Source organism: Phaseolus vulgaris, chromosome 11 (genome assembly GCF_051622355.1).
Source record: "Phaseolus vulgaris cultivar YP4 chromosome 11, ASM5162235v1, whole genome shotgun sequence".
Taxonomy (NCBI): domain Eukaryota; kingdom Viridiplantae; phylum Streptophyta; class Magnoliopsida; order Fabales; family Fabaceae; genus Phaseolus; species Phaseolus vulgaris.
In genome coordinates, this window is record NC_143508.1 from 6,814,449 (window position 1) to 6,837,828 (window position 23,380).

Below are 23,380 nucleotides of genomic sequence, written 5' to 3' on the forward strand. Positions count from 1 at the left end.
AATTTGTTTGTCAGTAAAGGAATAATACATCAAACATCATGTGTCAATACTCCACAACAAAATAGTATAGTTGAAAGGAAACATGGTCATTTATTAGATGTAGCAAGAGCGATACAATTTCATTTATGAAATAGAACAGATATGAATAAAAGAGAACAAAGATGAACAAAAAGAGTAAAAACGAAGTAAAGGATATGAGAATGAATATCTCTGTTTTATTGTTATTAAAATCAAAACAAATGGTCTGAATACTCATTCTAGGTTTAACTAAAGAGGGAAATAATCAATAATTAAATACTAGAATCATAACATACAAAGACAAAATAAAGGTTATTCGCCTCTATAAAGAAAAACAAATGATAATTAGAAAAGACACCCAATTATTCTCCTTTATAAAGAGAAATAACAACTGATAATTAGAAGAAACACTCAATTAATATTAGGAACCTTCTATAACTCTGCTGATATCTATATCCTTTAATACCCGCCACAAGCTGGGGAACAAATATTGATGAAACCCAGTTTGGAACAAATATTCTTAAAAGATTGAGGACTTAAAGCTTTGGTATAAATATCAACCACCATTTGCTCTGTGGTGGAAATGAGAAGCAAATGAATGAGACCCTTATTTAATTTTTCACGAACCACGTGACAATCTATTTCTATATGTTTTGTACGCTCGTGAAACACTGGATTTGCTGCAATGTATCTTGTTGAGTCATTGTCACAGTATAAAAGAGATGGATGCTCAAAAGGAACTTTGAAATCTTGAAGAAGATAAGTTAGCCATTGAATTTCACATGTAACAATGGTCATTGCCCTTTATTCAACTTCACAATAACTCTTTGATATTGTTCCTTGCTTCTTGGATTTCCAACATATGAGAAAATTTCCAAAATACACACTAAAATCAGCCACTGATTGTCTTGAATCACTGTAGGTGCCCCAATCACTATCACAAAAGGCTTTGAGATGAGCAGAGGTAGTGGAAGAGAAAAATAGACAAAGACTTGGAGCCCCTTTGATATCTGAGAATTCTAATCGCTGCATTATAGTGAGCAATTGTAGACTTAACAAGAAATTGAGAAAGTTGTTGCATAGATAATGTTATGTCAGGTCGGGTATTAGTGAGATACATAAGTCTTCCAAGGCTTGAATATCTGTGAAAGGAACAATTTCAGTAGAAGAGAATTTCTCATGATTATCAATAGGAATGGGTGCAAGTTTGTAAGTTAAAAGACTTGCATCTTGTCTTACTTCTTGCCACTTCTAGACCAAGAAAATATCTTAAATTTCCAAGATCTTTAATCTTGAATGTCTGATTCAAGGCTTGTTTAATTCAAACAATCTCTTCTTTATCATTTTCTGCCAATTAATGAACAAGGAATGATCATCCATAGATTGAGTATATCCCATAGAAAGCAAAAATGATGACAGTTTGGCAAACCATTATCTGTTGGCTTGCTTAAGGCCATATAAAGCCTTTTTTACTTTACAAACTTTTCCTGGTGGAATAGAAGTCAATACAGGAGGAGCAACCATTTATACATCTTCTTTCAAATCTCCATGTAAAAAGACATTGTTTATGTCTAATTGTTTCAATTCCTAATTATAAATAGAAGCTAAAGAAAGAAGCAACCTTATGATGGTCATCTTTGCTACTGGAGAGAAAGTATCAAGGTAGTCAATGCCTTCTGTTTGTGTATATCCCTTTGGCACCAACCTTGCTTCATACCTTTCAATTGTCCCATCAGCCTTATATTTTATTTTGAATACCCATTTGCAACCTATGACAACTTTGTTCTTAGGCAGAAGAGTAGTCTCCCAAGTTTGATTTGACTCTAAAACAGATATCTCACATTGTATAGCTTTTCTCCAACAGTCATGTTTCCCAACTTCATAATAAGTGTTTGACTCAACATGTGAAGAAAGAGACATAACAAAAGATTTGTAAGAAAGTGATAAATTGCTATAAGACAAAACAAAATTCAAAGGATATTTAACTCTTGAAGATGTACAGTAAACATTAAGATTACAATATTAATCATTTAAATGCTCAATTGGTCTTTTTTATTCTTGTGCTCATTCGGACATATGGATCTGATTCAAAACTTTGTTCTATATAATGAATTTCATTGAGTTTTTGGTATATATGGGAACAATCTTCTTCTGAAACCTCAATTTGTGACTCACAATTATTATCATTGCTATTTTCAACATTATCATAAGGTGTATTATCACAATGTGCAAGAATTGGCTTGTGATGACTGACTTAAGACAGATTGATCTTCAACAAACAAAATTTGATCATATGTTATCCTACGCACGAGTTGTCTCTCTCGACGTGAGAGAGTGTGTTGAAGATCCCACATCAACTGGAGATGAGGACATTTTATTGTATATAAGTGGGTGCAAACCTTAATCTCATGATTTGGGTTTTATGGAGTTAAGTTAGGCTTAAAGTCCACTTCGTAATAATTATATTTAAGTTATTAATATAAAAAAAAGTAAGATTCTTATTTTCCAGTACATACTATCGTGTAATAGTTTTTGAATAATTTAGAAAACAAAAGTATATTATTACTTTTCTTAAGGAATTCTTTTATTACTTAATTATTTGTGGATTTTATTATTTTTTAAGTCTGTTTCTCTTATTCTTTACCATAAGACATTTTATCTTCACATAAACTTTATCAATAACAAAAACAAAATTGGTACATCAAAATTGGTTCATAAATTTTTTTACCTTTGTATACTATAAAATGGATATAAGGATTCTAACAAAACTATTTTATTTTATCATAAGTTTATTTGATCTCGTTTTTAATTTTTTTGACATGTTATCATTATGTTAGAAAATAACCTATGAATGGAAAATGCAAAAGTTTTGAGAATGAAGGACATACTTTTCTGGGAAATGTTTGGTAAGGAGAGAGAAAAGTACGATCAAACAAAGGCTTAGTGTGAAGATGATCCACGGTGGCTACCATTTCCATCCTTATCTCAATCTGCCACTGTTTGTATATTTTTATAATTTATTTATACTTATGATAATGTTTTTCACTTAGCACCAAAAACCAATATATAAGCCATGTGTAGACACCGAAGGATGGTGGCAAGAACAGCTACTTGATCCATTTTCATCTTCATTTTCGTTTTCCAACTCTGACCCATCCTTGTTGCTGCTACCATGCATAGGATCATCACCGCAAGGTCCATTTTTTCTGCTGTTTTCAGAAGCAAACCTCAACCTCACTCTGCTGCCTTTTCCACATCCTTGCTCTTCGACGAAACTCAGATACAGGTTCTTCTTATTCTGTGTTTCTTTGAAACCGGAGTCAAAATATTTGACCTTTTCATCTGGGTTTTCTTGAAACTGATGTTACTTTCAATCTGGGCTGGCTTTATTACTCGGTCGAAGAAAATTGGACTCTTGATGTAAATTATTGTATGATCAATAAATTAAGAAAAATGAACTAGTTTTTGGTAGAAACAATATTTCTTTTTGGGGGAGGGAGGAACTGTGTATCTTGTTTAGGAGAGACAATTCTGGTGCACACATGTTTGAGAACTGAATGTAGATGGCTCTGGCCCTAGCATGTGCTATTTAGCTGGGAACGCTTGCCAGAAGCATCTATTTGATTTGTTAAAGTGGGTTGAAAATGTTGAGGAGCCGTACCCTCAAAACCCTTAGTTGCATCAAATTATTTGTAATGACAACTAATTATGTGTTTTGGTTTTCAACTGGAAGAAAGCTTATCATATGTTTGGTCCAATGCAAGGAATTATTCCTTTAAAGTTTCCCTTGCAATGGTGCGTTAGCTTCCCAACGGATAACCAAACACGGCATTATTCATTTGGTTTTGTATAGTGGGTGGAAAACTTGAGAACTTTTTCTAAAAACTGTTTTCTGCTTCAAAACGTTTTAAACAATGTTTTTATTGTGTACTAGCTTCTTAAAACTTGAAGTATGTATTGTTTGTAATGATTGGAGGTTTTATTGAATGATACAGTTTAAAGAAAGTGTTTCTCAGTTTGCAACGGAAAATATTGCTCCTCATGCTTCAAAAATAGACCACACAAATTATTTCCCAAAGGTCTGTATGAGAATCTATTTTTATGATGTCAATGAACACTATAATATTTTACATGTTTTGATTTCATTTTGATGTAATTTTAGGAGGTGAACATATGGAAAAGCATGGGGGAATTTAATCTCCTTGGGATTACTGCTCCAGGTATTTCTCGCTCCAGTGCTTCCATTTTCTGGAGGGAAAATCTCCCTTTTTAGTTTTGCAAGCTGTTGGTGTTATCTGCTATCATTTGACAGTTGTTATTTTCCCTGTATATATACTGCTGTGTGATACAATTGTGAAGATAATAAATTGTAACAAAGCACAATTCATTCTGTTGCGCATAACTTCTGTATTGTTCTATGAACAGAGTCACATGGACGAGGGCCTCATGTTTTATGAAGTAGTTCTTCTTTGGGTGTTCTTAAATTTAGCTTAGTATACTTGGAATCTTTACAATATGGCCATGTCTTGTACGCCAACAGACTTTTCCTGTTCTATTTCTGCTTATTTGCAGAGGAATATGGAGGGCTTGGTCTAGGCTACTTGTATCATTGTATAGCGTTGGAAGAGATTAGCCGTGCTTCGGCATCCGTTGGTCTTTCTTATGGTGCTCATTCAAACTTGTGTGTCAATCAGCTGGTGATTGCAGAGAACTCAAGTCTTTTTCATTATTTGCTTTATGATCTTCCAATGCATCTTCAGGATTGACACCTTCTGTTTTGTTCAGGTGAGGAATGGAAGCCCTGCTCAGAAAGAGAAATATTTACCAAAGGTTCTAGTTCTTTGCAATTTAATCTTATTTATTTTCAGTGAAAAGTTTGCTGCCTTGCCCTCTTACTGATGATGCGTAGAGGATTGATTTCATCAACCAAAATGCTCGTAGTTTTCCACCCATTTCTTGTGCTAAATAGTAGTCTTTCTCAACTTTTCTGCGTCTATTTATCTGTCAATTTAAAGGCTAAACTGTTTTTCTCTTCAAATTTGAAGCTTATTTCTGGGGATCACGTTGGAGCTTTGGCAATGAGTGAGCCGAATTGTAAGATATGTGAACTTGAACAATAATCTCTTTCAATTTTAGATACTCCAAGGACCTTACAGAGTGAATGAATTTTTCTGCAGCTGGGTCAGATGTTGTCAGCATGAAATGCAAGGCTGATCGAGTAGATGGGGGCTATGTACTTAATGGGAACAAGATGTGGTGTACTAATGGGCCTGTTGCTCAAACATTAGTATGTCTCTTTAAAATTCATTTCATTTTCCTATGCTCTTTGAACTGTGACCTTGTCTGTGTTTAGTTATGACTTTGGAAAATTAATAGGTCAATGTCTGTATTTTTCGATGGACTATTTTTCCATGTGGCAGCATACCGTAATCAGGATTTGAGGACCTGACTGCAAAATAATGAAAAAAAGTTCAATATGCCCGAAGTTTTTATTGTACCATACAACAACAATAGCCTTATCCCATTAGGTGATGTCAGCTACATGAAACATGCAGTGTCATAGGGCTTGGTCAAGACCGAATTCTATAGGATACTGTTCATCATGTGTTTCTTTTTAATAATTTCTTCCAATTTCTTTCTTATTCTCCCTCTCTCTACCCCCCTTTTCATAGGGCTAAAAGCCATGCAATCTACACCTCACTTGTGCCACCAATGACCCTCTGTGGACATAATCCAACCACTTAAACTGATTTTCTATCATCTCCTCCTCAATGGGTGCCACTTTAATATCTCCTTTTATGTGATACTGTATTATGGCTTACAATAATCCAGCTTAGCATTATAATTTCTGCCCCTCGTACTTTTCTCTCATGTCCTTTTAAAATCTGGCATTCAGTACTATAGAGTATAGTCGGTTGTATAATTGTTATAAAACTTCCTTTTGAGCTTTGTAACTTGTAAGTATTGTGAGTTGTGATCACAAATAATCCTTGGTATTCTTTTACATTTTAACTTTCGAACATGAATCATGTGTGACACATTTATTAATTTCCCTATTGTGTTATAATATGAATCCCATAAACTTCAAAAATCTTGTGTTACATTTTTCTAGAAATTTTACCTACCAATCATTTCTGTGATATTTGAAAGACATATATCTCATATTTTGTAATGCATGTAATTTTGTCTATTTTTGGTGAGCACATTCGAGACTAGATTAAATAAGTAACACTTCAAAGCTGCTCCCTAATGTACATCCATCCTAGAATTTTCATTTTGTCCAAATATTCTCATACCAGTAATTACCCCATCTGATAGACAGAAGCAAATACGACATGTTGACAAAGACAGGATTGCAAGTTTGCTAGCTGTTACCCGACCCCTTTTAATTGGAAGTTTTCAGACAATTGAGGAGGGCAGTTTTTCAGACAATTGAGTTTTGTAACTGGATTAATCCAGTGGGAAGGAGAGTGCTCCTTTGTATCTTTTGTTGTATGATTGGTGAAATTAGAGAAGTTCAGTTCAGATTTACTTGTTGTTTTCTCTGACAATAGTATTGATTCCTAACACAATCACACTTGTCTTGTATAGCCCTGGATATAATGCAAACACCTTTTTTTTTTTTTTTTTTTTTTTTTTCTCAAAAGCCGTTCACAACACTTACTTTTGCACAAAATAATATGCTTATTGTATGTTGATAAAAACCATAGAAAATTCTTTATCTTTGCTTTGGTTGCTTTCTATCAACCCCCATAGAAGATAAATAGATTCTATTGTAATCTTCTTGGTATAAATGCAGATTGATTCTCTTGAATCTCATTCTATTTTCTTAATTCATACTCAATAACTTCTTCCCTTAATACAAAAGTGTACGGAAGACCTTATTGCACTAAATGTGTAACGAAGAAAATGCTAAGCTAAGTATGTTATCATAAGGCCTGGATTCCAAGTACACCATCGGAACTTATATTTAATGTGGATCACATATTTTCTATTTATCCAGTGGATCTAAGAAAATCATTTTTTTGTGTTTTTGATTAGTTTCTTTACCTATGTACGAGGAAACATTGATACTCATTTAATATAAAACTAGATCTTAATATAATTCAGACATATGCTGAGAATGCATAGCACTTATTTGATTGTGTTTAATTGAATCAGGTTGTCTATGCTAAAACAGACATAGCTGCTGGGTCAAAAGGCATTACTGCATTTATCATCGAGAAGGGAATGTCTGGGTAATTGTTCTAAACATTGACAACAAGTTATACAATATTAAGTGGACAAACCTCTGTATTTGAACTTCATTAATTCATAGGAAATAATGTGACTACATGTTGTGGCCAATGAAACGATAAAGCACATGATTTTAAGCTATGATTTCACCTTTTGACAAGTGATGCTTCTCAAACTAATTGTTTTTAAATTATATCTTAAACCAAGTTTTTCTCATGTACACTCAACACTAGACTTGTTTAGTGGGACTTGCCATGTGTTATAGAAGTAATGTAAATAAAAAGTATCTGATCCTCTTAACATCTTATAGTTCAAATTTGATCCCCAAGTGAGTATACAGCTTGCAAAATTCCTTTCTGAAAAATGATGCAGAAATAAAAAGCTGTGATGAATCTTGTGATCACTCATAAATAACATGCATGCAATTTATATGCGAAGACACTGCAATTCTCACCTGGTTGAAAGGATAAAGCCTCCCTTGAATGATAGATCATTTGGTTAGTGTAGAAAGTCAAGATGAAAGAGAAAAATCTAACATTGTTTCTGTTTGACTACATACAGATTCAGTACTGCCCAGAAATTGGACAAACTTGGGATGCGAGGAAGTGATACGTATGTATGCATGTTTTGTGAGAAATTTCCTCTGTATATTCCATTCCTAACCACTTTCCCCTATTTTTACTGATAAAATGGGATTCTGGGGACAGATGTGAGCTTGTATTTGAGAATTGCTTTGTTCCAGAAGAAAATGTTCTTGGGAAAGAAGGGAAAGGTATTGCTAGTGCAGTCTTTATTATTTTTGAAGTGAAATAATTTTTATGTTGCTAAAGAAGGCTTGTTTGGGTAGACTAAAGAAAAAGATCTTGACTTTAAGTTGTCTTTTTTTAAAGAAAAAGTTATTTTTTTGCATTTGAACTCAAGTACTCATTAAAAAACCTCTAATATTGAAAGACACTTGTACTTCTACTTGCAGAAGCTGAGGATCACTATCTTCTATAATAGGCAGTAATTCATATTCCGACATTGATCCATCATGTCAACCTTTCTCTTTTCATTACCAGTAATGTAAAGAAACAAAGAAAACAGCATATTTCTTATTTTCTTATTTTTGTTAATTCTGAACCAGAATTGATTTTTAGTGGCACCATTTTCCAAGTACACTTGACTCATAAATTTGTGTAAATTAAAATATCCAAAGCAAAGCCATTTGTTTTCTCTTCTCTATTTACAATGTAAATTCTGTTATTTGTTGACTGTCAAGTATCAGCCATTACCACTTGTTCTGTGTTTCAGGAGTATATGTCATGATGTCTGGGCTGGATCTGGAGAGACTTGTTTTGGCAGCTGGTCCTCTGGGTATTATGCAGGCATGTCTTGATGTTGTTCTTCCTTATGTTCGACAAAGAGAGCAGTTTGGTCGTCCTATTGGGGAGTTTCAGTTTATACAGGTTTCCTATGAACAACATATTTTTTTTTTTCAATTATCCTGCACATTTTTTAAGTACATGAATCTTAGCTAACCACTTTATCGATTGGTTACAGGGGAAAACTGCTGACATGTATACTGCATTACAGTCCTCAAGGTATAAGATTCCAATGCCATGGTGCTCCTTTCACTTTCTAAATAAGTTTGCATAGCCGTAGATAACATTCTTCATTTCAGGTCTTATGTGTATTCTGTAGCTCGAGACTGTGACAATGGAAAGGTTGACCCAAAGGTGCATCCACATTTTTTATCTTGTTAAATTAGTTCTATTAAGCTTCATCATTGTTTTTTTTTTTTTTCTGTTTATGTAGCTACATTCATATTTTTCCATATATTTCAAGAAAGGATTAAACATTGTTTTTTGGTCTACACTCCTTTTTTTTCACCTGTTTAATTGTTTTTGGGTCTATTTTTATATAGTATAACATGAATACAGTGGCATCTGCGAGTAGTAACATTGTGATGCTGTCATGATATGGTTTAAAAGTGTAAAATAATAAATCTTGATTTTTTTATTTATTTCTGTATTTGTTCTGAACTCAATTATAATATTTCGGTTCATTACACTTTTACTCTTTTCAATAGAAACTTGGATATAATGGACTTCGTAATCATATATTGAGTAACATAACATGAAATGTTGTGTGAAGTATTTAGATGTTTGATTCTCCTCCTTTGATAAACACTGAAACAATTAGGAAACCTACCTCACTAAAAGCTAACTATTAACGGGGGGAGGGAGAACCAAACAATTAAATATTTCTCCAAACATTTCATATTACTCGATGTGAGACACACACATGTACTCCATCATAATATCCAAATCACTGCCAGTTCTCACCTTCCTTGTTTGCCTGTTCATTATGCTATCAGGATTGTGCTGGAGCCATCCTTTGTGCAGCAGAAAGAGCAACCCAGGTTGCTTTGCAGGTAAATAAGTTGCTTGCATCAGATATAGTTTCTGCTGTTGTTCTTTTATCATTTTTTAGTGCTTACCCCACCCCACCAAATGTGCAGGCTATACAGTGTTTAGGTGGGAATGGCTACGTGAATGAGTATCCTACTGGTCGTCTCCTGAGAGATGCCAAACTCTACGAGATTGGGGCAGGAACTAGTGAGATCAGAAGAATGATTATTGGACGTGAGCTCTTCAAGGAGCAATAACATGCCACCATTCCTTGCACCTTACACGATTTTAATCTTTTGGATTTTGGATAGTGCTGATCCCTTGGGATGTGGATGAAACTAATGTTACAGTCATCAAACGAGAATTATAATAACGAAAATTAATCATTGGTCCAAGGAATAAAATTTTCCATGTTATATTTTTGTATGCTTTGAAGCTCTTCACAATGATGTTACTAAGTATTTCATGTGAGATAGTCAAATCACAACATTCAGACAAGAAACGAACCATTCATGCTTTACAACTTGAGTTTGTTATCTTAATAACTGTTAGAGTATATCAAGCCATTTGTTATCAAAATTTGACTAAACTAAATTAGTTTAAAACCAGAATTCTAATGTTCCTTGGAAAATAATGCTAAAACAATGGTCGGATAAAAAAAAAATAACAGGTCTAACATTCGTAATTTGATGCCTACAGTAATGTGTTTGATATTGGACGAGGGATTACATGTTAAGGTTAAATAACGTGGTTTTTATTGAGTAATTTCTTCATGTACTTACATGAAAAAATATATTAATTGATGCATATCAAGAGTGCCTAAGCGTTTTGGGATATCAAAAGCGAATCACACCTCAAAGAGGGTTCCCAACAGTGTAATAGCACGCAACCATGGTGGAAGATTTGGAAACCATCACCATCACCATTATTCCAGAGTACGTAACTCAAGCCATAATGGCTTATTTTATGATGCAAGACTGGCCCTTATTTAGCTACTTCAGTGCACTTAATTGTCAGTCTTTTTAGCGCTGACCATGCAATTTTTTCCTGGGCCTACAAGCTCAAAGGGTAGTAACATCATAAAAACATATGTAGATTAATCTTGTACAGAGACAGGACCAGCACAATAAATATCTAAGACAACCCTGAAACTTAGACTCTAACTGCTGTTGGAGAATAATCTGGCTGACCCACAGAGGAAGACTTTGAAGCCTCCGTAATGATTGGTGCCTCTTCCAAACAGCTATGAGTGTCATCACTGATCATCCCAATTGTCATCTTTTCCACCTCTTCTTGGGTGTATATATGGATCTTGCACACCACATCACAAAACTCACTGCAGCCACATGGGAATTATTTTAATGTCACCTAGAAAGCACATCACAATAATTTGACAATAGATAGCTTACATATAATAGAATACAAGAGATATCATGTTTAAGTACATATTGAAACAGGTGATGATCATTGATAGTTGATTAAGAGGTGGAAAAAAACAGCATTCTTTCAAGTGTTGATTTGAGTCCAGGAAGAAGAATACTCACTGCCATGGGTCATCCCCCACAACCATTATGTCATTCTCACTATCAGTGTAGAGGATCCTCCATCCTTTGTCAGGATCTTTTAGGAGGCCTTCCATGCCAAATAGTCTCTCTAGTTCACTCAACAGATCATTGTAGCTGCTCAGTCTTGAAAGATCAATAGCTCTTCCAACTAAGCTGCCTTGCTTGTGAACCTTCATTTAGTGTATGTCATATACGTGTGTAAAACTTGAGAGAGAAAAAGGTATATCATAACATAATTTTCTTATCATCATCCCTCACCTTTGTGCAGCTTCTTTTAGCAGAGTTCTGTAAATTTTGGGCAGTGGTTTCCCCAGACAAAGAAAACCCGAATAGTTTGCAGGCATTTACTTTTCCCTGGACATTATTGTCATTAGGAACCCCCATATTTGCAGCCCCTAATGAAGCAGCAGCAGAAAGATTGTCCTGCAGCTTATGCTCATTTGGGAGTTCTGGTCGTCCAACTTCATTTACAATGATTCCTGCCTGAGTGGATGGTTTATTAAATGGGACATTCTCTCTCTGGAAAGTGGTGGATTTTGAGCAAAACAAACTAGCTTGACCAGCTTGGTGAATGTCCCCATAAGGAAACAATGTAGGTTGAAAGTTGGGTTTGGTTGCCTGGTGGAGGTTGAAACCCAGATTGGGCATTCCCCAAGCACCAAGGTTCAAATCAACCTTTCCTGTCAGAGATTTCAATGGACATATTTCTTGACCTTGCAAGACCCTAGGAAACCTGTTTGTTTCCACAAAGCCTGCATAACTGAAAGGGTGAACACTACTAAGCTCAGAAGAGGTAACCTTTCTTACTTCAGCTGATCCAAGATTTGGATGACTCGGAGTGCTCATCTCAAAACCTAGTGGCTTGGTTACCGTGTCACATCCATAGTAGAGTGACACAAAACCAGTATTTTCTTGACCTTGCAAGACCTTGGGTGATCTTACAGACTCATCAAAGCCCACCAACCCACTGCCTCGTGCTGCTAAATGAAACAAAGAAGAGGATGATTAGGATGGGATATATCAAGTTAACAACAGAAAAGCATTTCAGACTTAGTCTTGTTTGGATAAATTGTTCTATGAATACTTATATTAAAAGAAAATAAGAAGGTAAAATGAACTAAGTATCTTGCATAAACTAAAGCCATCATCTTATAAGCTTAACTTTTGTTAAAGCTCTTTTCATTTAACTTCTTCTCTAAGAGTTAGCCTGCATAAGTTAGTTTTAGCCCATGAAAAACTCAATACATTTTATTTCTTATGTTCTTTTCTATAAATGCTTATAGAGAAGTTTTTCCAAACAAAATCATATTATAATTTAGTGGTAGGACTAATACCAGTGATGTGGTGACTAGGTGAGGCAACCTGTAGACCTGTCCGCAGTTTCTTCAGTCTTGGGGAAGACTGAATGCTCAAGGGGGGCAGAGGAGCAGAAGGATCAATCTCCCATGGAGATACTCGGTCTTGATGATTACTCTCAAAATCCTCATCCCATCTGACCTGTTACATGTCAAGCAAGCTTACATCAATGAAGAGATCATCATGTGTTCATTCACTCAATTAATTTATCCTAGCTTTGTCTGTGGTTTGTTAATGCAACCTTCATAATAACTAGATGTGATGATATGTAAAAACAATTTAAGAGTTAGACACGAAAATTAGCAAACAGTACGTAGAAATGTTGGGAAATATGACTAGATTTCTGAGGTTCACAAAGTGGATTCACAATAATTAAGTTTGATGTTAAGAATACTTAAAGGCTCAATTATAGTATATGTTTAATTCAGTTTATTTTATAAATAATTATATTTAAAATCATCTATCACAAACATGTACTTAATATTTCTTATCCACGATTCTTCATGTGTTTCTCCAAAACTGCAAACTGAAATATGAAGAGATGAAACATGGATTTTTATGTGCCTCGTTAATCAAAAAACGATTACTAGAACATATGTTTCAGTGCAAAGTTGGGAAAACATACGAAATCACAAAGGGTACAACATAGTAATGAAACAAAATTGAACTGTACCATCAAGCACCTCCATTTTGATTTTGGCCATCTGTAAGGATCCAAATCACTAGTTGCAATCAACGTGCCACTGTTACACCTGCAAGATAGGAAGTTGATACTGTGTGAAGCCCAAAAATCATTTTGAAGGAAGACATGGGACTAAATATTTATCATTATGTTGTTGTAGTCTACCTTCTTTCTTGAGATTCATCCATTTCAAGTCTCATTTTGAATCTTGTCCCAGTGCTCAGTGGACTCTTGATGCTTTTGACATATTTTTGATATGGAACAACAAAGTCTGCATGACTTGCCCTGTATTATGTCAAATTCAAACACATTACAAATTTATTGCCAGAGTCAAAGACCAATCAAGAGTTAGCAACCAAAGGAGGAAGAGATTACGTCCCTATGAAATTAAAGACTATGTAAAAAAAAATCATTTATGAGAAGGTCAATCAGAGGAACAAAGCTAGTTAAGTAAACTCCACAGACATTATCATCTGAGTTCCCAGAAGGGACATGGGCCATGTCTGTCGAAATCAAAGTGTCCCCTATTCTTCCATCCACATTATTAGAGTGTTTCATAATCAAAATCCAAGGACAAATAATTGTAGTGAAAACTTCATACATCTTACAAAACAACAAGACATGATCAGTCAGTATTAGTACCTTGGACTGTAGAAAACATGAAACTTGCTTTTGGTGGATACTGCATTTGCCACGGAAGAAAGGACATTGGGGTAGCAGTTCTGGCTACCAATAACTGATTCAGGAAGATCATTTCTAGGTCGAACAGCTCTTCTGATTCCCAATCTCAATTCACCATTTTCACCCCTACAAAGTCATGCATAAGCACTAGCCAGTAACAAAAATGACAGATAGTTTCTTCTTTATCTGAAACTGGATTGTTAGAACTTGAAACCTCTAGTTAGATTTAACTGGCCTTCAAAGATTATAATTATCATTCATTTTTCATGCTTTCAAAGTTTGTTAGACTTAGATTATTGATTCTCATGAAAAAAGGCCATCATTTTTGGCACTATACAGTACAAGTAAGCTCCCCAATATTAATAATACAACATTAAAAAACTACCTATTAATTATTCAAATGAAAAAGGGAAAATTAATAAAATCCATGCTTCTTTGGCATTTGATGATTGCTTTCTACTAAATTATTGGGGGACCACTATTAATAATTAATAATTGAAGGTGAGAATTTTAGGTGCAGCAAGAGATTTTAAACCACAACACACATACTGCTTCAAGAGTAGCTAAACTTTCACCGTACATGAACATACTTATACTGATAGATATATTACCTTAGAAAGAGTACTGCATCACCAGAAACAAGATTCTTTTGGCTTACAAAAATACTCCAGCCAGTAGTGAGTAGATGCCGCCTTGGCTGACCTGAAATATTACCACATCGATTTTTTGTACCAATTAGTGTGTTTGGTTTAGATCTAAGTAGAATTGATTTTGAACAGTTGAGCATGATTTAGATGTATGTCCAAGTTAATTTTAGCCACAAATTTTATATTAGAATGTTCTACAGTGTCATAAATTGATTCTCAATGTGAATCAAATGTGGCCTTATTAGTCAATATATGAAGTCACATACTCACACCTCACACCTAGTTTTTCAAATTACATTACCTCGGTAAATGTGACGAAACTTCCACTCCACACCATGCAGGTCTTTGGCAACAAGCTCTTGTGAAGGCCTCTGCTGCTTATAATCCTGTAGCAGTAAACGTAACAGATAGTTCACCAACTTAATCAAGGATATACAATCAAATTTTTGCACTTGAATAGAATCTTTCTCATCTAACTTTTCCAACAGTTGAGATGCATAAAGTTTAGTTTAACTTATGGAAGAAATTTGATATATTTTACTTTTCATTTTCTTTTTTATAAGTGTTAATACTTAATATTATGCTGTTGAAAGATGCCACACCAAAGGAGGAAAACAGTCTTCAGCAGCTCTACGAGGAACAGAAAAGCCCCCATGTGTGCTGGTATCCGAGGCAGTTAGTGTTTTGCAAAACATGTGAGGGGTTGATTTAGTTGGTGATCTTTCATCTCCCTCCTCTTCTGCTCCAAATTCCTCAAGTTCTTTGCCCTCTGAATTCATCCCTTCCAACTGAAAAGAATCCAGTGTATTCAGAATTATTTGAGGTGATACTTTAAAGGAACAATTGGTGCATCATTTAACATTTTAAGCTCAGAAAATATCCCTTCTTCTAATTAAACAATGAAAGAAGCTAAAAAATTAACTAGTCCCCCCTGAAGATGCATCAAATTCCAACCCTAACAAGTTAGAAACACACCAAAACATAAATAACTTCAAAATGAAAACCAACCTCGGCCTGAGGAAGCAAAGTAACCTGTGTATAAACCTCATCATTCTCCTTGTTGGCCTGTTCCGGAAAGTGACAATTTAGCAAAACAAAATGAACAATAGAGGCAATGCAAGGAGCAAGTAAATGGCAACATGTCAAAATGAAATTCAGTAAAACAAGAGTGAATCTAAGAGGAGAATTCAGCACTCACAAGTAGCTGGACATTGACAACCCTGCAAAAGATCTGTGGCTGAAGATCGTAAGAGGGAATCTCCATTGGTGTGAAAGGAGAGAAAGAGGCAACCTGTTCTAAGTGACCTTGTGGAAAATAGACCACTACATTTCCTTTCTTGGGAAGAGAAGTGAGGGGGCCAGCACAAGCATGCCAAAGCTCAAGGTAAGAAGAGGATACACGAGCTGAAGAGGAACTAGAAGATGAAGAAGTGGAAGAGGACCAACAACTAACACCAGCATCTTTCTCACATTCCCTATCACAGAATGCATTTTTCTCAACCTCAGTCACTTCATGGTTCAGATCAAATTCCATGAACACCTAGTGGTGTAGGCTCTTGAGAGACTCAAATGGAAGGCAAAAGTACAAACAAGCAACCAAAACACCCCGACCAGAAAATTCACAGCTTCAAGGGAGGGAAAGAGTGTCAGCAAGTGGAATTGAGAAAAGGAAACCCCAGAAAGTGGAAAGCATAAATACCACGGAAAGGAGGTTAATTTATGAGAAAGAATTCATATTTGGAGGGGCACCACAGTGTTAAATCAAGGGGAGAGTGGAAGTGGATGAACAGAAAACAACAAGAAAAGTCATGTTGAGAAGGATACCCAGACAGGATTTAAAGATAAGAAAAGAAGGAAGAGAGTAGAAAGAGAGAAGAATATTAAATAATAACAAGAAATTCAACGTATGATTCCACCCCCATTTGCAGGTACTGAGAAGGGGGAGCAGAAGGAGCAGACATAGACAATTGCATAGGAAGCACATAAGCAAAAGGCAAGAAAAGCCAATGTGGTAGTGGCTTTTGGATTTAGACTGTTAAGAGTCATAGAGATAGAGTGAGAAGAAGAGAGATAGAGAGATATTGTGTATGTGTGTTGGGTGGGGGGACAGGCTTAAGACAGTACAGAACCCACACTCCCCCACACTCACTCTCCTTTGCTTTGCCTTAGCTTTTATTCATTTTTCATCTTCTTTATTCATAATTTGTTTCACTGTGTTTGTGGGGATCATTGATTCAGGCCCTCCCCCTAGACAACATAAGTTAATGTACAAGATAAATAAACAAACAATCATTAACAAGGTTTCTTTCTCTCTCTCTCTCTTTTTATCTCCAAAAAAAGACAATTCCAAGAAAAACACAATCTGACAACTCAACCTACAACATAGGTTAATGACTTTCAAGGTATAAGGTAAAAAAATACTTACTATTAGGTGTATAGTAGCATGTATTGGTTATATAAAATATGCATTAATAAGTTAGTAATGGTTTTCAGTTGATTTGATATGATTTGGAGGCGTGTAACACGAATATCCGACAAATAGAGCCATAGCTACAGTGTTTCATTTAATAAAAGGAAAGTGAGAGGGTTAGGGTCTTTATCTCTCTCTCTCTCTCTCTCTGACTGTGAAAATGTGTGAAGAAATGCAGTGAAGTGTGGTGTTGTGAGGGTTTTGGCAGCAACTGTCATAGACTTGGATTAGTTGTCAAAAACCCTTTCCACTACCTACTGCACTCCTTTACAACACATCTCAATTCTCCTCTCACAAACAAAAACCCTTTTTTCATCACTGCTTCTGCATAATTTCACCACCACCTCTGTAATATCTGATTCAACCAAAGCTAAAAACAAGATTAAATCAAATATTATTTTACTTTTAGTTTTTCTAGTTGTTTGTTTTCTCTTCAACTAATTTTGAAATGCACCCTCTGGTTTTGCTTTTTCTCACATTAATTGTTTGCAGACTTATCTATTTTCCAGTAGTTTAAAATGAAAAATAATGTATTTAGATATTAGAAAGAAAAAAAAGAACAATTCTTTTAAGAAAATATACATTTATAAAAAATTAAAGCTGTTTTTTTTATATTTAAAGGGAATAAAATATTTTTTATGAATTATTAATAAAAAATACTTATTATACATAAAAAAAAACTACACCCATTATTCATTATATAGGTTATCTAAATTACTTTTATTTAAAATAATCAAGACAAATCCAACAATAATATAAAACATTATCCCATTTCTGAATTAATTTATTTACCATTTCTGTCCAGAAATATTATAATATGCTTCAAAAAAATTTACACATTTCCATTTGAGAAATTTTAAAATGTGCTTCAAAATTAAAGTTATTTTTTAGTTTGACCTTTAGTCAAATTACTTTGACCTTGACTTTAATCCGATTACACCCTTTATTGAATATCTGTTCTCCACTTATATAAATAAAACATGTTCATTGGATTAAAATATAAATAAATTCCAATTTCCAAAAAGTTATTTAATGTTGTCATTTTAAAAATACTTTTATATTTAATTATATCTAATAAATATGATTAAGAGTAATTTTATTATTTTTTTAACTTTTTGCTTTGATTCATCACTGAGTAGAGAGAAATTATTCGTAGACTTAATTGTGATGATAAAACGAAAAGTAAATTATACTCTAATCCGTTAAATATAATTGAATTTGATTTTTAGTGTTTTTTTTTTGGGTAGTTTTGAAATTTTTTTAAATGGTCTGTTACTATTAATTTACTAACATGTGATATACTTCTAAATATACCATGTTTTGTACGACATTTCTAAATACTATTGCTAACTGACAATAACACTATTTAGAAAAAAAGTATGTATGAATCAAAATTAATCATTTTAAAAAGGTAAAAGTGCATTTTCATTCAATTTTTAGTATATATTAATATAGTCCCATTTTTGTATTTTGTTTCATGAGTTTTTAGGAATATTGTAAATTATTGATACTGAATGATGCTCATCTAGTTAGAATATAAATAAGTATAATGATGTTTTAACATTTTTATTCTTGATTAAAAAAAGGAAAACTTGGATTTCATTAAAATTTTAAGCAATATTGCTAAAGAAGTTATTAAAAAACTGAAATATATATTTATAATATTTGAATTTTTTTTAATATTTGGTGATTTAATTACTATGTTCTATTCTTAGGAAAGCAACAGAATTTTCAAAGTTCAATACTAATAGCATCTCTATATAAAAAAAATTATAAGACTTTAAGAGGGAGTTTTATGATGTCATATCATTTTTTTTAAATCAAGTATTTGTTTAATTATGAGGTATTGTAAAAATATTAGATAATTTTGTATTTTGTATATGATAGTTTATATAATAACAATTTGTGGAACATTAAAAGTTCATTTTATAGCTTCCTTCTAAAATATAAGTTAACTTATCAGCTACAAGTAGTCCAACCTAAATATAGTGTGGTCCTAAACAAATTGATAATATATATATATATATATATATATATATATTATTATTACACCCAACACTTTCTTTTACTCCGAGAACAATAAAGTTTGAATTTAAAAAGTGCACGTATAAACTATCTAAATTTTTTTATTACTAGGTTTTAGCACCCTTATGTATCATTGTCTAGTTTCATATGATTGAGTCACATGAACCATAACCTTAAATTAATATTCTTTCATTTATGTGTTAATCATTAACTTCATTTATCAATGTACATTTACAAGTATACAATCTTTTTACTCTATTTCGTTTTCAATTAAAAAAATCATTAAATAAAAAATAATTTTAAAAATAATAATAAATTAATTATTATATTAACTAAATTAAATATTATTTAAAAATTAAAAAATTATTAGTATCTAAATTAGTTTTTATTATTGATAAAATTTATAAACCAATCTCTAAAATAGTATTCGGTGTTGTTGTAAACATATCTATTATTGTCTTAAACTTCCCGTGATTTAAATGTCATCCAATTAACTACAAAAAATTTAGTTACTAATTATTTTATATTTTAAAATTGATTATTGACCAAATAAAGTTTTTTTTACCCACAAGAAAGAATAAATAAATATGAATTATTTTAGGGATGATCCAACTCTATTACAAATCAAATCAGAAATAATCAACTACTTTACTCAACTAAACTTAAACTACTAAACATATAAACATAATAACATTGTATAATCGTCCTACTCAAATTAAAAATTTATAAAATCAAAAGCTTTTAATCATAAACAAACATATCGACGAGTCTAAAAATCAATCCAACTAGCAAAATCAGAAATTAGTTCAAAGAAGAAGTTATCGAAATAAAGTAATTATTCACTAAGTAAAGTATGGCATTGTTAATTTTGAGTAATATGTTAGAAGAAAGATAGGCATATATATAGATTCATATATGTACAAACGGATAGAAAACAAATGGACATGGACATAACCTAAAGGTTTGTCTAAAGTGACACAAGTTTTTAGTTCCCAAAAAAAAAAGAATGATGCAAGTTTGAGAGGAAGGTGGTTTGGTCCACATCAAAAGCGGGGATATACATGAGATTGAACGAAAACTCAGGAGATGGAATGATTTATCTCTTTTGGTGTGCAAATATGAAATGTAAAATAAAACCTAAAAAAAGAATCAAACCATTCAGTTTTATGCTTTTCAAATTGTACCCGACAACAACTATATATCTCACTCTTTGCTACACCAACTTTTAATTCCTTATCATTAATGTCATATATTTAAGGCCTCATTCTTAATCCTTTTAATTTTTCAAGACCTTTTCGCCATCAAATATTCCACAACACAACACCTCATCATCCTATCTAAACTACTTTTTAATTTGGACTTTTTTTCTATTGCCATGAAAATATTTAACGTCTTATCAATAGTCAGATATAAGATTCTTTCGATTAAATATTTTAAACATTGAATTATATTTTTTAATGGTTATAATAGATGATATAATAAATTCAACAAATTTTATTAAAGTAAACTATGATACGAAATAAGTTAAAGTTTAATTTATTATTACAAAATTGACGTAGTAAAGTAAGATTTGTCTCTGTTTATAAACTATAATTTACTCTTATTTATAGTAAATGTGAAGTTTCTAACAACAATATCTTCAAAATAGTTTATAAGATTTCAAAATAGTTTATAAGATTTGAACATGATATAAATCAATGCATCTTAGTATTTTTAAGAATGTTAAAATAATGTTTTTTCTTTATTAATACAGTGTTTGTTATAATCATGCTACACATTAACTTTATCTATTTTAAGTATGACTACGAATTCATTTAAAATCAGCATAAACTATAGGAAAATAGGAAAATGAAACTTTTTATGTATATTTGTTAAAATTGTTTTAATAAAAATTTGATTAAAGTTTTTATATCGTTTGTTTTGATCAAATCATCTATCATTTTTCATGTAATTATCTTCATAATAGGTACTAAATTGTTTTCTCTACATCATTTATAACTTTTTAATATGTTATCAGAGTTCGTCTAGTTTAACTTTTAAACTTAAAAGTGAAGTATTGTTCACATATTTTCTCCAACTATTTTAGGGATGATTTACAAGAATTAGTTTTAGTAGTTATTTTTTTTATAAATATGACTTTGTACGAATGGTTATAATCAAGCTAAAGTTGTGAGTTTAATGTAAGAAAAATATTGAGTTATAAAATTTGTTTTTGGTAAATTTTTTATTATGAATGTAAATTAAAGTCAATTAACACTTCAACTTAATCGTATTAAATTTCTCTATATATTTGACCGTTTAATTATTTTTGTGGATTTTTCTTTAGAATCTATTATTTATTTGTATTGATAGAAAGTTTATTGAATTTATGAGCTATTTCAAATTATTTGCTTCCTGTATTGAACTAGGAAAGGCATGCTTAAATACTAGTTCATATTAATTTCCTTCATGGTGGAGTTAGAAAATGAGTTATTATGTGCTCTACATGACCCACTTTTCTCGTTCTGTAAAAGAGATTAGACATTCATTAATTGATCTTGAGAATTTCATTTAAATATGAAAAATGATTAAATGTTTAACATTATTAATCTATAAACTGTTTAAGATTTTATTCTAAACAATATAATAATTTTACACATTAATTAAAGCGCACACACACATTTTTTTAAATTGTGTCAATGCATGATAACACGACAGATTGTATTTCAAGTCAAACTCTGACTTTTAATTATTAAAAGTGGTGTGAAATGTTCAAGTTTAAGGAATCTTTTGCCTCTGGATATGTTTAGCATTTAAGTAACATTCTTTTACTTTAAAAATCCTCTTTTGTATTGAAATCCACTTTGTAATTTCTTTAGTAAAGAATAACACTTCTAATTTTTTTTAACTTCCAAAAATATTATTGTTTTATATATATAAAAAAGTGTTTCGACCTTCTAGAAAAAATATATTTAAATAAAATAATTAATTCAACATCATTTAATAATATTATTATTTTAGTACCACATTGTTAAGAGTTGATCAAATCCAGTTTATATACTTCTTCCTCCTCTAATTTAACATCATGTTTTCTAAAAACAAAATCGTCCGACCTCCAAAATAAATAATACATTAAATGTTGTGATTGATCTAACAATACTATCTTACAAATTTAAGATAATAAGATAATAGTACTTTTTTTAGCAAAATATTCTATCTATGCCAACTTTTATTAAAAGAATAAATGGTTTTTATTTTCTTAATTTTTTAAAAATGTTTTGAATTTATAAATTTTTAGAAATAATTATTTCAGTCTTAAATATTGTAAATTTTTTGTTTGCATGATTGATAATTAGATTCTTTTACATAATAAAATATTTTAATTTTGTGTATCATCAACTAAACTAATAAAAGTTTATTTTCTTTCAAAATATTCACCATGACAACGTTTCGATGGAAAACGTTTAGAAGGGACTAAACAGATTTTTCTTTTTCAAATTGCAAAAATAAAAAAAAATCAAATTTAAATATTAAATATATAACTATAATATTTTATGTTTTCATTGGCTTCTCTAATATGCATTCCCAGATTCTATATTTCGTAACTTTTCCATTTTAACTTTTCATTGGTTTCTCTATGTTTTCTTCTTCTACTCTTTTATTCTTATTATTGTTAACCTATTATTTGCCTTGCATTTGCAGTCACAAGAAGCCAACCACCTTCAAGCTTCAGTCACCACTTTTGTTTGTTCCTTTTCCTTTCTTTTATATAATTTATTATTTTCTTTATTTAATGCTTTTTCTGTAATTAGAGTATTCAATAGACATTGTCTTTTGTCTTCCATGTTATATGTTTTCTAACAAATAAAGTCTAATAATTTGGAATGGTTTTATACAAATGTGAATAGTGGAAAATTTTGTATTTTTGTATCATGTGCGAAAGAAGCTTAATCCACCTCACAAATTTTGTTCTTAGATGCTGTGAAGACTTCAAAAATTAATCTTATAATATTTATACAATTTTATCTAGAAAAACTCCACAACAAATAATCTTGAACAATAGATTGGATCTTAAAACTTATAGTGATGTTCTTAGGGCACGTTGTTACATGCTTGACATTTCAAGTTTGTGCTTTTAGAAAACATGATAAAACAATGACATCTACACATTGATGTAATTTTCTTGAAAATTGAAAATTTGGCGTTTTATAATAAAGAGATAGGTGAAATGATATTGAAAAATGCTTATCCAACGATATTTTAATTGTTGTCCAATAACCAGATCTCTTGAGTTTTCAAATAAATGAATTTCACTCAACAAAATAAAA

General features: G+C 32.0%; 2 protein-coding genes across 4 annotated transcripts; one reads left to right on the forward strand and one right to left on the reverse strand.

The window, feature by feature from the left end:
• The first annotated feature begins 2,881 nt into the window (after window positions 1–2,881).
• IVD (isovaleryl-CoA-dehydrogenase) lies at window positions 2,882–10,073 on the forward strand. Of its 2 annotated transcripts, none has more exons than XM_068611789.2 (15): window positions 2,882–3,304; window positions 4,014–4,097; window positions 4,181–4,238; window positions 4,591–4,715; window positions 4,804–4,848; window positions 5,064–5,112; window positions 5,196–5,305; window positions 7,180–7,256; window positions 7,816–7,866; window positions 7,962–8,026; window positions 8,548–8,702; window positions 8,797–8,837; window positions 8,918–8,972; window positions 9,614–9,670; window positions 9,758–10,073. In XM_068611789.2, the coding sequence occupies exons 1-15, from the start codon at window positions 3,191–3,193 to the stop codon at window positions 9,902–9,904; spliced, it is 1,233 nt and encodes a 410-aa protein (XP_068467890.1). In that variant the 5' UTR covers window positions 2,882–3,190; the 3' UTR covers window positions 9,905–10,073. The 2 variants fall into 2 exon arrangements, with proteins under 2 accessions (XP_068467890.1, XP_090153664.1); XM_090297538.1 differs by having other exon boundaries at window positions 3,106–3,304; window positions 4,444–4,715.
• Window positions 10,074–10,481: 408 nt separating this feature from the next.
• Window positions 10,482–16,745, reverse strand: ARF4 (auxin response factor 4). 2 transcript variants are annotated; one of them, XM_068611775.2, is made up of 12 exons: window positions 15,777–16,745; window positions 15,587–15,643; window positions 15,181–15,366; window positions 14,880–14,964; window positions 14,543–14,633; window positions 13,893–14,057; window positions 13,416–13,535; window positions 13,242–13,320; window positions 12,547–12,709; window positions 11,471–12,189; window positions 11,192–11,382; window positions 10,482–10,983 (listed from the first exon to the last, which is right to left on the reverse strand). In XM_068611775.2, exons 1-12 carry the CDS (start codon window positions 16,110–16,112, stop codon window positions 10,800–10,802), a joined length of 2,376 nt encoding a protein of 791 aa, XP_068467876.1. In that variant the 5' UTR covers window positions 16,113–16,745; the 3' UTR covers window positions 10,482–10,799. The 2 variants fall into 2 exon arrangements, with proteins under 2 accessions (XP_068467876.1, XP_068467865.1); XM_068611764.2 differs by having other exon boundaries at window positions 11,471–12,192.
• Window positions 16,746–23,380: the final 6,635 nt, after the last annotated feature.